The 14,041-nt window shown below is 37.1% G+C and overlaps 2 protein-coding genes across 2 annotated transcripts; both read right to left on the minus strand.

The window, feature by feature from the left end:
- Positions 1 to 312: 312 nt before the first annotated feature.
- LOC100697016 (zona pellucida-like domain-containing protein 1) lies at positions 313 to 4,399 on the minus strand. The gene is made up of 5 exons (XM_003455057.5): positions 4,318 to 4,399; positions 4,060 to 4,231; positions 3,778 to 3,916; positions 2,803 to 2,841; positions 313 to 643 (listed from the first exon to the last, which is right to left on the minus strand). The coding sequence occupies exons 1-5, from the start codon at positions 4,347 to 4,349 to the stop codon at positions 558 to 560; spliced, it is 468 nt and encodes a 155-aa protein (XP_003455105.2). The 5' UTR covers positions 4,350 to 4,399; the 3' UTR covers positions 313 to 557.
- A 4,081-nt stretch (positions 4,400 to 8,480) lies between these two features.
- LOC100700768 (zona pellucida-like domain-containing protein 1) lies at positions 8,481 to 12,461 on the minus strand. Its single transcript, XM_019345224.2, has 12 exons — positions 12,448 to 12,461; positions 11,807 to 11,922; positions 11,494 to 11,720; positions 11,212 to 11,396; positions 11,047 to 11,119; positions 10,870 to 10,967; positions 10,712 to 10,792; positions 10,429 to 10,600; positions 10,222 to 10,324; positions 9,500 to 9,520; positions 9,260 to 9,280; positions 8,481 to 9,118 (listed from the first exon to the last, which is right to left on the minus strand). Exons 1-12 carry the CDS (start codon positions 12,459 to 12,461, stop codon positions 9,039 to 9,041), a joined length of 1,191 nt encoding a protein of 396 aa, XP_019200769.1. The 3' UTR covers positions 8,481 to 9,038.
- Positions 12,462 to 14,041: the final 1,580 nt, after the last annotated feature.

Below are 14,041 nucleotides of genomic sequence, written 5' to 3' on the forward strand. Positions count from 1 at the left end.
GTCAAGATATTCATTTAGAGTCACCAGGAAGGACATGGAAAGGAGTGTTTCAGAGGCACAGCTCAAGTTTAGTGGTTTGGCAACAAAGTTACATTTTGTCATGCTGAATAAAACGTCAGGTTAATTTGTTCATAGATTAACTTTTGTTTTGGATCCACCGTCAATAAACTTGAACTTCTCTTGATGTTTTTGACAAATTACCTGCAAATGTTGAAACGTGTTAATATTCTAAACCTACATACAGGACAGAAGTGTACAGAGCAGTATGCACATCAGCAGGCATTCCAGTATGACTGTAAACCTCTGTTTTTGTTAACAGCAACATGTATTCATAATGCAAAATGGCCATACAGACTGAATTCAATGTAATCCAACTGCTAAAACAGTTTCACTAAATATTTTTTTCAATGCATAAAATATGAACTATTATCTCCAAACTTCAGTAAATATTGAGCCTAAATAATGGCTGACCAAACTGACATTTCTTTTATCCAGCATTACATTTTTTTTAATCAATATTCCTTCATGACTGTGGGATATAATGGGATGACTGTTTTTCAAATGGACAGTAAAACAGTTTTGATGACACTGCACACAATTACAAGCATTACAGGGATCCTGTTGCACTTCAACGATGGAGAATCTGTATGAGAAAAACAAAAAAAACATCAGGACTTGCATTTTTATACTGAAAAATGTTGCATATTTAAAAGAAAAGAGGCCCATGGGGGTTTTGTAGGCTTTTGTCAAAGCAAAACATTACAGGTACATACAGTTAGAAGAGTGAATTTTCAGAGAAAAGGCTGCACCCGAGGTGGGAAAGAGTAACTAAGACTATGTAGGCATGATTTCTAGACTTCTCTCGCCTCTTTTCTCAGTTCATACATCTTCAGTTCCTGTTAGTCCCTCCTGCCATACATGCAAATTCAGGACGAGACATAAGGAGAGAGTTATCTTTCATTTTAAAGCTGTGCCAAATAAATAAACTTATAAACAGTTTTTCAAGCCCAACTGTATTTTATGATATCAAATGTGAATGGAGTTTAACAGTGTGTCTGAGAACTTGTACGTGGAGCTTCTTTTGATATTCACATCAAAATGTCAGGATATCGGATATCAAACCAACTTTTCCTAAACCAAATCATCTTTAAAACCTAAAAAGAACTTGTGCCAAGTACTTGTTAGCATGTCTTCGACTTCCTGCCATGGTTTTGTGTCATATCTCTTTTATGCTTCACTGATTAAAACATAAAGGACGCACCTGTGCACCCTCCATTTGAGCTCTATTTCAACTGTTCTATTTTATGCAGAGGAAGAATCAAACAATATGCGGATGTGCACGGACCTTGAAGCAGAAAGATCAGGTTAACAAAGAGAGAATGCCACTGTGATGATACCTATTACTGTAGTTTTAGGTTGATCTAATGCAAAGAAGTCCAACTAGCTTTGTAGTAGACGCCTGTGATTGGTTAAGGTTACCACATTTGATTGTTTTGCACCCATCTCCAACACTCTTGCATACATTTCATACATTTCTTGTAGTACTGATAGATGCTTCTTTTCACAAACCTAACAGTCAATAACCCAGGTTGGAACAAAGCTACGCTGGAGAAGCTGATTGGCCAGCATCTGGCACATTCAGGAAGTAATGACGTATCACCGTTGCAAGTTTAGCTGTGAAGCAAACTGGCTGAAGATGATTCGCAGTTAGATATTTTCTCGAATGCTCCAGGGGCAGGAGGTCAGAGTCTAAAGGAGCTGATTTGGTCAGCCAAACCAATGAACTATTAACACAAAACGCATAAAAAATGTTACTGAACCAAGGTGATAATACATGTGTAAATACAGACTGTACATACACATAGATACAGATACACATGTATATGTACGGTGTAGATATAACACAAGCAGGCAACAAATGAAAGACACACTAATATAAAGCCTAAAAGACTTTTTAAAAGATGTTTGGTCATACAGCTTTAATACGCAGTGACACTGATTCTTAGGTATAATCATTTGTAAGCAATTTAACACTTTTCTTTCGAAACGTATTCCCTCCCATAGATGTGAAACTGCGTTGGTATTCAGTACGAAAGGCGATCGCATGCGTTTCCCATCATTTGATATGTGCACTACGAATGGAGGTATTGTCACCATTAGAGGTAACCACTCCCATCAGATGAGTTTTGTTTTATTTGAGGAAAAGGTCACGATTCAAAACAACGTGGTACTGATTTACAGTAAACACTTCCATTTAAGACGCCAAGTGGACCAAACAATAGCAGCAAAGTGCCTCCCACAGAGCAGAGCAGAGCAAACAAAGCCCTCTCTGTAGGGTTCAAGGGTTTAATAATATTCATGCATAACTTTTTCACATGTGAATAAACATACACGTAATATTTAACATTATAAATGAATGCCTGGATTTTTGTACTATTGTAACAAAAAATTTATACAATTTTATGACGTATTAAAATAAACTTGTGCAATTGGACCTTTCCCTTTCTTTTTGGTTTCAATATACTGGACCAGAGTGATTTAGTGGTTATATTTTTCTAAATTTGTGTTAAATCTTAATTTCTGTTTAATTAAGTGCATCAAATTGTTCAATCAGAGCAGTTTCCATGGAACAAGCTCATAACGGTTCAGAAAATATATTCTGCCCTGTGCTCAGTTTAATGTTTGTCATGATCTAAAAGTCCTCAACAATGAATTAATCCATTTCAATTAAACCTACATGACCATTTTATGAGTTGTACAACTTCAACACAATCACACATCACATTCAACACAGATTCTTACCATCAAAGACTGAGTCAGCTGGCAGATCTGTAGGAAAATCTAAAGCAGGGGTCCCCAATCTCAGTCCACGAGGGCCGGTGTCCCTGCAGGTTTTAGATGTGTCCTTGATCCACACAGCTGATTTAAATGGATAAATTACCTTCTCAACATGTCTTGAAGTTCTCCAGAGGCCTGGTAATGAGCTAATCATGTGATTCAGGTGTGTTGACCCAGGGTGAGATCTAAAACCTGCAGGGACACCGGCCCTCGTGGACTGAGATTGGGGACCCCTGATCTAAAGGAAAGAACACACGTAATGTTAATTAACTGGTTCATTTTAAAGCTAATTTTGCTTTTAAAAGAAACATAAACGTGGAGTGAATCCTCTTAGGACTGAGTCATCATCAGTGACTCCCTAACCCTAACTAAAATCAAATGAGCCAAAAACACAACTGCAAAAAAAGCCTCAAAACCTCAAGACATGCTTGAGCCTAACAATACAGGCCACACAATCTATTATAAATGTGTTAACAATGTTTTTCTTGCATTTATAAAATTATACAACTAAAAACACATTTAAAAAAATGCATTACTAAGAAAACAGAACAATTATGAAGTGAAGCAAAAATATGTATTCAGAGGTTTGGGCCTGTTTTGAAACAGAGTGGCTATAAAGCTTTGAATTCTTGCTGTTATTGTGTAAATTAGTTGAATTAAAAGGATGCAACTGATAAGAAAACATAGAGCAGCCTAACAGGTTTTAAAAAAATGACATTTTTTAATTTAATTCTGACTGATTGGAATGGATGTATAATCTGAATCTTGAATGAATGAATATGAATGCTCACCTGAGCCTTCAGAGGTTTAATTTACCCCCAAAATATTGGAAATGCATATATAAGTACCAAACAAACAAGAAAATATAACACTGTTTATCTTCTACTTTGTTTCCTTTTATGTTTGTGCTGTTAGTTACTGCCGAGTACGAAAGCATACCTATGTCACTCAACACAGGCGTCACGGCTTTCCTCCTCTGGCTTCTCACGTGGATGGCAGGTGAAGTTACTATAGTGCTCTCTGAGACGTATTTGTTGGCCTTTCTCTTCTCGGACAGTCTCTCAAGAGATCCACATTTCTGTCAAAAACATGAAAAGACAGGACGTAAAATGATGGGAAAATGCAAAACCATCTTCAAACAGGTAATGGAAATGTTCACAGAACTGAGCAAAAGTTAAAGACATAATATTTTAAAGATCAAAATCTATGAAGCGGACTCACAGACAGTAAGGAGCGACATTTAGACATCTCACAGAGTCTGGTGACACAGTGCAAATAGAAAGTGGAAACTGCCTCATACTCATTGTCCACCAGTCTGAAGGCTTCAAAGGAGAAGAGCGCTTTTTGCGACACCCCATTGATCTCCACCATAGCTTGTGCATCCCATGTATTCCTATAGTAAAATGATAAACATGTACTTGAGAAAGTTTGAAATGTGTCAGTGTGTAAATGGGTACATATTACATGTATCTCACTCACCACACAAACAGGCCATAATGGCCGCTTTGCATTGGATTTGGACTTGTTGTTGCAAAGCATCTTTCCAGCAGCACATTGAACCTTTGAGGACAAACAGAGATTTATTTTTTTTTTAAAGACAATTAAAAAAAAAGGTTATTAATGTAAATTTTAAAACTTGCCTGTCTTTTAGATTGATGGCTTTCACTTCAACATAAATCTTTGTCTTCACTTCAAGTCCTGTTTCTGGGATAGTTAGGATCTCTTGGTACTGTTTGTCCTGTTCCAGAGAAAATTAATGGGGAAAATGAAGTTTTGAAAGTATTTTTTAAATATTTTGGTTAATTCTAAAAGATTTTAAAGATTACTTTGTAGAGCTGCATACTCAGCATGTTGATCAATCTACTATCGTTGTATTTTATACTTGAAGTCCCACCAGATCTTCATTTAACCAAATAAAAATATTATTTTAGAGTATGACAGATTAAGTTTGCAGGTATTACTCTGTTCGTCACATGGCATACTCACACACTCAGTTCGGTGTTGTTGAACAGATATGGCATGGGGTATATGCAGGAGAAATTGTACCGGATCTGAGGCCTGTAGGTGATCATGCCTGCAGTGGGGTCTATAGAAGTAACAGTGCCGAAGACGGTGACGTACTGGACATATGAGAAGTCCGAAAACTGTCCACTCCCAATATGACTGCTTATCTGTTGATGGAGAAATATGTTTTAGCAAGACAGCTTTCAATAAATTTGTTATAAAATTAAAACCGAAGCAAAATCTATTATATAGGTTACCTCAATATTATTACTGCAGAAAGAGAGAGAATTTTGATTTATGGGAAAGCTGAATCTTAAGACTGGTGGGTCAACAGTGAAGTCAGCAGTCCCATAACATTTAGGATTATTTGTCTGATTATTGAGGACCATCAGGGACTCGTTGTAAAAAGCATTGTACATCGGGCAAAGGTAGATGCTCAGGTCTATGTGCTCAGGCCCGCAGGTCACAGATACATCTGAGTTCTCTAGGAGAGGAAAAATAAAAGATTTCAATCAAATCAGTGGAAGATTGAGAATGTTTTTAAACTAGAGAACATGCTGCAGAAAACGATGTTACAAACCTGGAGCTCTGTTTGTAGAACTTAAAATACAAGCGTCTGGTATCTGAGCATCAGCCCTCAAAATTAGACCAAGCTGGAACAGAAGAATGAGCAGCTTCATTGTTCTCTGTGACAAAACAACAAAACAAATGGAGAAACATATTTAACTGTGTTATGTTATGATTAGATTTAGTAACGTTTTGCTTTATGGCACTCACCTGTAAGACTTCCTTTTGTGTCCCGTGGCTAGTCTTTGAAAACCTCTCAGTTTATAGTATAAAAGTCTCAGAACAAACAGGGGGAGGCGAAGGAGGAGGAGAAAGAGGTGTAGACTCTTCAGACAATGTGGTAACATTAGCTGAGAACATCAAGCATAAAGGACTTGCTCATTGTTTCCATCTACATTTCACTGTGTTTGTGATTATACATCATATGTCACTGGTCTAAATTTAATTGTTTTGTAAAGAAATTCACTTTGTACAAGACAAAGAGGCCCAGATGTTTCTTGTACTGTCATTAATAATAATAATAATAATAATAATAATAATAATAATAATAATGATAATAATAACAGCTTGCTGATCACGTCCCACCACCAAGGCATTTTTTTTGCTGTTGTTTATAATAAAAATAAAATAGCACAAAAAAAACAAACCCTAATATGATCATGTGAAAAAGGGTTGCACTCCTTGGCTTTACAGAGCTCAATATTAAGTTTCAGGACTTGTTTTGTCTGTCAGGCCTGTGACCTCACTTCTTTTGTCCCCTCGTGTTCTCATGAGGTTTCTTGCCACATCATCAAAATGTTTTTAGCTAAAAATTCCACAGGAGCCACCGTACACTACCTGCTTGGGAGGAAGCATTAAACGTGTAAAGAAAAAAAAGCTGGTGGATGTATGAACTATTTCTAACCAAAGAAAAAAAACTAACAGTCTCTGATTTTTATGTAAGTTTCATTTTAGACTGAAAGAGACTGAATAAAACTAAAAATCCACATAAAGTTAGAAACTGACCTGCATGTCCAGCACAGTGGGAAGACATTTCTTGTAGTTGGTTACCAGGTTTGCACAGATCTCAGGGGGGATTTTGGCAAACTCCTCTTCACAGAAACTCTCTAAATCCTGCTTGGCAGCTTCCTCCACAGATTTCCTACTGGACTGATGGCTGGAGACTGCTAAGGCGTGTACAATGACCTTAATTTGCTTCTTATTAGCCACTCCTTTGTTGCCTTGGTGGTATTTTTTGGGTCACTTTCATCCTGGAAGACCCATCCATGAACCATCTTCGGTGTTCTGGCTGAGGGAGGGAGGTTTTCATCCAAGATTTTAAGGTACATGGATTCGTCCACTGGACTGTCGACAGTGTTGGGAAGGTTACATTTAAAATGTATTCCACTACAGATTACAAAATACATGCCCCAAAATGTATTTTGTAATGTATTCCATTACGTTACTCAATGAGAGTAACGTATTCTGAATACTTTGGATTACTTAATATATTATCAAGCTTTTTACAACTACATAATTATACTATTGCTGGGTGATTTCTTAGTACAGTGGAACCCCGACTTACAAATACCCCCATTTAATGAAAAATTCAAGTTACAAAGGTACTTAACGGCAATACTTTGTAGAACCACCTTTTGCTGCAATTACAGCTGCCAGTCTTTTAGGGTATGTCTCTACCAGCTTTGCACATCTACAGACTGAAATTCTTGCCCATTCTTCTTTGCAAAACAGCTCCAGCTCAGTCAGATTAGATGGACAGCGTTTGTGAACAGCAGTTTTCAGATCTTGCCACAGATTCTCGATTGGATTTAGATCTGGACTTTGACTGGGCCATTCTAACACATGGATATGTTTTGTTTTAAACCATTCCATTGTTGCCCTGGCTTTATGTTTAGGGTCGTTGTCCTGCTGGAAGGTGAACCTCCGCCCCAGTCTCAAGTCTTTTGCAGACTCCAAGAGGTTTTCTTCCAAGTTTGCCCTGTATTTGGCTCCATCCATCTTCCCATCAACTCTGACCAGCTTCCCTGTCCCTGCTGAAGAGAAGCACCCCCAGAACATGATGCTGCCACCACCATATTTGACAGTGGGGATGGTGTGTTCAGAGTGATGTGCAGTGGTAGTTTTCCGCCACACATAGCGTTTTGCATTTTGGCCAAAAAGTTCCATTTTGGTCTCATCTGACCAGAGCACATTGACAAAATGTGGGAAAGTTCAAGGGGGCCGAATACTTTTGCAAGCCACTGTATGCTATATAATCATTCAACCCTGGCAAAAGAAAAGTTCAAAGAAATCATTAAAACCCCCCAAAATTACAATGACATGAGTGTAAGTAAGCCCCTCCATACAACTGTAGATGCATGTGTTTGGACTAAATTGTCTACATAGCGTGGATGACTGCTTTTCTCTCCTATGTCAGCCCTTTGAAGGATTTTTCACCATTCGTCATATTACAGGTAAGATATGTTGTCCTCCACCCCAACTAACTAAACAGATGAGAAAATGGATGAATTGATAGTTAGTACTTGTTTTTAGAACATCATGGAAACACAGAATGTGGAAATGAGAAATAATATGATAAAATGAAAGAGTTCAGTCTCAGCTTTACAAAGCTTTAGGCTGTAGGTTTGCTTGTTTATCTGTTTTACTTAAGACTTTACTTCCCTTGTCCCTCTCATTATGCTAGTTGCACAAAGTCAACAGTCACCTGATAAACAAGCAGCAGGGCTCACTTAGCAGCTAAAATGGCATATACCTCTTTCTGGAGTTGGAAAACCCCCCAAAAGAGTGTTAAAACAAAATGAATGGTGGAGTAAGTCTCTACTTTTATATATATATTATGCACAAGACTTGTATCAAAATATCTGCTGTTGCTGGTCTGTGAATATACGGCGTTTTAAATTATTCTGTCGGAAACATATTCAGTACCATTCTTCCACATTTAAAATTGTGAATGAAGCATTTTGGGAGATAATAATAATAATAATAATAATAATAGTCAGGGATTATAATATAGCAAAGATGTTTAGATCTATAAGGACGACACAAATATGCAACTTGATAAATGTCAACAAGTATTTATTATTTAACATCAACATATTAGCTCCCTCTGCTGTCCCTCTGCAATAAGAGGCAGCCGAAAGAGGAAAAAAAACAAAACAATGTAGCATGAGCAGCTACTTTTTTCACCATTCTCAACTCAAAACCCATTTAAAAGTTCATTGTCATTGATTTCAAGGTGCCATCATTCCTTATCTTCAATAAGACTCTTGACATCCTGGTTCAAATCATTTATTTGTCATACACAGTTATTTTAAATTATTCTGAGCCCTTATCTCCCCATAAACAAATATATGATTTATGCTGAAGTTGCATGCTTAGATAACCGCCGACCACCATGTAAAATGTTTGTGAAATGAAAAAGCTACATAGAAATGTGAAAAAGACCATGCAATGTTCCTTACTATTGTTCCCCATGACCTGTTTTATTATCTACTGTATAATGACCATGCATTGTAGATGATGAAATACTGCACTAGCAGTTTCGGAGATCTGTAAAAGGACTCCACTCTGACTCAGAAGATATTAGAACTTCCTCTTTGTGCGCCTGATGTACTTCCCGCCGTGAATGGTCAGGGCAGTGCTGAAAATATGGCGAAGCACATGACGACAGCCGCCAGAGGCCCGCTATAGCTGCCCCCATTTCTCACACCTTTGTGAACAGGAACAGAGAAAAGCAAGGTATCAAAACATTGTATAGCTAATGGGTCAGCATTGCTTATTACAGACAGAACGAGTAATCCCTTCTGAATAAATTTGTACACACCAACAGAGAAATGTCATACATTCTTACCGTCAGAATTTTGATCTTCTCCTGTAAAAGTGAATCAAAAGTCATGGTCAGAAATGGACAGAATTCAAAATTTGTGCTTATTGTGCTGTTGAAAAAAAACAGCACAAACAGGAACAGAGAAAAGCAAGGTATCAAAACATTGTATAGCTAATGGGTCAGCATTGCTTATTACAGACAGAACAAGTAATCCCTTCTGAATAAATTTGTACACACAAACAGAGAAATGTCATACATTCTTACCGTCAGAATTTTGATCTTCTCCTGTAAAAGTGAATCAAAAGTCATGGTCAGAAATGGACAGAATTCAAAATTTGTGCTTATTGTGCTGTTGAAAAAAAATTGCTTAGTTGCTTTTCTGCAAAAAGTCACACTAGAAAACTGAAAACACACTAGAAATCTCATAAACTGATGCTAGGGGCATTCAGGCTATGCAGGTAGCTTAGCATAAAGCCTGAAAACAGAGGAGAAATAACTTGGCTCAGACTCGACAGGGTAACCAAAATCCACCATCAAAGACTAAGTTTTGATAATTTTTTTTTAGTGCAGTCAGCGTTTATCTGTTAAATTGATGTTAACGCCATAACTGCATTAACACAGCAAATCTCCATTAGCAAGTTAGCGCGGATCGCCCCGTGCATGGGGCTGCACCGAGCTAACCGCGCTAACGCGTTGACGCCATGCAGCCCCACACACAGGGCTAACTCGCTAACGGAGATTTGCTGCATTAATGCAGTTATGGCGTTAACATCATTTTAACGAAATTTTAATTTTATACATGGTGCAAAAATATTATTTTATTATTTTACTAATTGTAATTTAATGTAACCTCTTTTCATCCACTAGCTGCATTGCCCGATTTGATCAGGTGAAAAATAATCTTTTATATCGTTATTAAGCGGCATAAAAGGGTAATAACACAAGAATACATATTTTATCTGTTGTAATTTGCTCTACACACATACCAGTTTTCTGGTTGCCCACAACTATGATGGGAGAGGTGACTGTAGCATTGCTCGACACAGTCTCCACCTCTCTCTTTCTCCTTTTTTGAGGGGTGCCACAGCTCTATGGAAAATAAAGATAAACGAAATACATTTTATTTATCTTAGTAATACAAAAAAAATGAATTCTTTCAAGATGTCTGGTAAAAACAAGTCACGTCCACTCACAGGCATCAATGAGCTACATGTGGATGCCTCACAGAGTCTGGTGACACAGTGCAGGTAGAAAGTGGAAACTGTTCGATTTTTGTGCTCCACAAATCTGAAGGCCTCAAAGTTGAAGTTTGCAGTATGTGACACTCCGTTTAGTTCCACCACAGTCTGTGGAGCCCGTGTACACCTAGAGTGAAACAAAATACATGCACTTGAGAAGGTATCAAGGGCTCGCTTGAAATGAGTGTCAGTGTATGTGAATGATTAGATGAATTGTCGTTACATTTGTATAACTCACCCCACAAACAGATCATAAGAGGTGCTTTGCATGGGATATGGACTTGTTGTTGCAAAGCATCTGTCCAGCAGCACATTGAACCTTTAGGGACAGACAGAGATTTTTTATGGGTCTTTTCTGTTAATGCAGCCAGTCTAATGTAAATAGTTAAAGCTTACTTCTTTGTTAGATTGGTGGCTTTCACTGAAACATAAATCTTCGTCTTCAAGTCAAGTCCTGTTTCTGGGATGGTTAAGATCTGTTGGTACTGTTGATCCTGTTCCACAGAAAAGTAACTGAGTAACTGAGTTTGAAAAGTTTTTTTGTAATCTTCCAAAAGTTTTAAAGGGTCTTACTTTGTAGAGTTGCATACTCAGTGTGCTGAGAAAGGTGCCATTGTTGTCTTTAATGGCCAGAGTCACACCAGATCTGTAGTTAATGAAAAAGAAAATCATATTATGCATTTAATATAACAGATACATTTGTGCACATATTTTTTGCATGTGTCATTGCATACTCACACAGCCAAGTTTGTGTTGTTGAGCAGATATTGCATGGGGTATTTGCAGGAGAACTTATACAGGATCTGGGGCTTGTAGGTGATCGTGCCCGCAGCGGGGTCTATAGAAGTAACAGTGCCAGAGACGTTGACGTACTGGATATTTGAAAAGTCAGAAAACTGCCCAGTCCCAACTTGAGTGGTTATCTGTTGAGAGAGAAGTAGTTTTTAGAATGACAGCGTACAATAAATTTATTTTAAAAATTATTATAAATCTGCAGCAAAAAGCTATTGCATAGGTTACCTCAAAATTATTATTGCAGAAAGATAGAGAGGTTGTATTTATGGGAAAGCTGTATCTTAATCTTGGTGGGGTGACATTGAAGTTAGCAGTCCCATAACATCTAGGATTGGTGATCTGATTATTGAGGACCATCAGGGACTCGTTGTAAGAAGCATAGTATATCGGGCAAAGGTAGATGCTCAGGTCCATACTCTCAGTGCCACAGGTCACAAATATGTCAGAGTTTTCTAGGAAAATAAATAAATAAAATATTTAGAACAAATTATGGGAAGTTTGAGAGTGTTTTTAAACTGGACAAAATGATGATACAAACCTGGAGCTCTGTTTGTAGGACTTACAATACAAGCATCTGGTATCTGAGCATCAGCCCTCAAAATTAGACCAAGCTGGAACAGAAGAATGAGCAGCTTCATTGTTCTCAGTGTGGACCTGTGAGAAAACACCAAAACAATGAGAATAAGGTATTCACCAGTTTCTTTTAACAAAAAGTGTTTATGTAGAAAAAAAACTTTTCAAAAACAGACAGATTTTTTTTCTGTGTCAAAGACAACGGAGTAACCTCCCTCCAGGGCAAAGCTTACAGAGGTATTAGTTTCTTAAGGCCATTGTACAACACACAGTAAGAAGCCACTTGAGAGGAATTCGGAATACATGCACTATTTTCAGTCAAGTTCATTAACATCAAATTGATAGCATATTCATAGTTCAGATGATTAAAAAAGTAATTGTACTTCTGCATAGACACATTCATCATGTTGTCTCAGTACAAAAATATCTCAAAATACTCACAATACACTTGATATTTCTCAGGTTTAACTTTTAAAATTCATATTTTTCTGTGCTAATACATAAAAATGTTTTTCCTGAAGCAGACACTTTAATTTGAATAATTTTCATAAATAAATATAATCTGAGTTATATCAGATTAAAAAAAAAAAAAATTCTTAGACTCACCGATAAGCCTTCATCTTGGGTCTTCTTCCTCTCAGCTTCCAGATTAGGATCCTATTTATACCGTTGTCCCCACAGGGGCGGGTGATGGAAAACAATAGTGTAACCTGAACACTGAGCCTTGAACATCTTCATTTTTCAAATCATTTTGGTTTCTTTTTTTTTTTGATCTTGAAGAAAATATCAAAGTATTTTTAGGAAATTCTTTTGTGTAGAATTGAACATCGAGCTGTGGATTTTTTTGACAACAATAAAAAATGGAATAGTGCTCTTCAAGCACAATAATGTCAGACTTTTACTTCATTAGCAGCTGCACTATTGCATATTATGTTGCCCTTTAATTTAAGTTCCACATAATAAAGTTAGTCTATGAATTAAAAACATTCCATACACTTTCTTTATTTAAATGTTGACATTTATGCCAAGGATTTATAATATTTCACCTTGTGTTCATTTGTTATGTTAATTTAATTATTTTATTAATTTAATGTTTTTTATCTGAAGTGAAACATCATATTTAGTTTCATAGCCAAAAAACAAACTGCACTATAGGATTTTGTAGGAGTGTCAACACGTTGTACAAAGACTCATTAAACTGTGCTGTTTAACGTAACGTAACATATATGATCTATTTTAAATTAATAAATTTACGAATTTGAAAAACATTTAATTGCAGTCTTGGGCATGAGCTGAGTGCGTGTTGCCTAGGAAACGTATACAAACAAATAAAATTCTGTTTTCAAAGGTGTCTGAAAAGCCCTGATCAGTGATTTGATCACAAGTCCTCTTGGAGATCTTATAATGTTATAAAAACAGAAGTAACTGTCGTCAGAGTTTTGTAATGGGTCGTTTGTTGTTTTGGCCTCAGGCGCTAAACTGAAAGTAGAACGTTCAGCACTGTTGTGTACAGTCTCCAACTTAAAGACACACCTATCTCAGAGGAAAACCAAGGTCTTTTGTGAAGCATTCAAGATACGAAAGGGACTCCCGAGTCCCCAAAGAACACCACCATAATACAACATGAAGGGACAACCTGAGCAAGATTACAGGGATCTAATGTCAAATGCCGTTTATAATCTCTTCTTTGTTGTCAAAAAAAAAAGCATTTGTCTGCAAGCAACACCATCAGTGTTACTCAAGGCATTGCTAGGTCAAAACCTGGACCCCTTGGGAAACACTATTGCTAACCTGGTTCAAGCCTGTGGCAGATTTGCAACAGGACCTGTCCTCAAAAACAGGTTGTTCTAAAAGAGTGCTGATAGTCTGTAAGTCTGTGACACTCATGTTGTTTCTGCAAAACGGGCTCAGTTTCAGTAATAAAAGTATGATTGTTATACTTGATTATGAAACAAATCTTAATTTCTACCTGATTCTCTAAAAATAAAAATAAAAATACAACAAAGGAACAAACTGAAGATGAGCAAACAATATTTTCGGAAGCACAGCCAAGGGATCCCTGGTGACTGGTAACCTGAGGATACTTGCTTCATGGGAAAAACAAACAAAGACACATAGTGCGTTTAGGTGTGACGCATAGATTCTAGACCTAGCTTATCACAGACGCATCAGTAGCAGTGCAAGTATGTGGGCCAGTGTG

This window comes from Oreochromis niloticus, linkage group LG14 (assembly GCF_001858045.2).
Source record: "Oreochromis niloticus isolate F11D_XX linkage group LG14, O_niloticus_UMD_NMBU, whole genome shotgun sequence".
NCBI classification, from domain to species: Eukaryota; Metazoa; Chordata; class Actinopteri; order Cichliformes; family Cichlidae; genus Oreochromis; species Oreochromis niloticus.

Excerpts from the sequence above, each read along its gene's own strand:
- LOC100700768 (XM_019345224.2), bottom strand. Across the intron at positions 10,968-11,046 it reads TGAGTATGCAACTCTACAAA|GATCAACAGTACCAACAGAT; the intron begins GTAAGACCCTTT and ends TCTGTGGAACAG. Across the intron at positions 10,601-10,711 it reads TCTTATGATCTGTTTGTGGG|GTGTACACGGGCTCCACAGA; the intron begins GTGAGTTATACA and ends GTTTCACTCTAG.
- LOC100697016 (XM_003455057.5), bottom strand. The coding sequence starts at position 4,349 with ATGCAAAGCGGCCATTATGGCCTGTTTGTGTG. Across the intron at positions 4,232-4,317 it reads CATTATGGCCTGTTTGTGTG|GAATACATGGGATGCACAAG; the intron begins GTGAGTGAGATA and ends ATTTTACTATAG. Across the intron at positions 3,917-4,059 it reads AATGTCGCTCCTTACTGTCT|AAATGTGGATCTCTTGAGAG; the intron begins GTGAGTCCGCTT and ends TGTTTTTGACAG.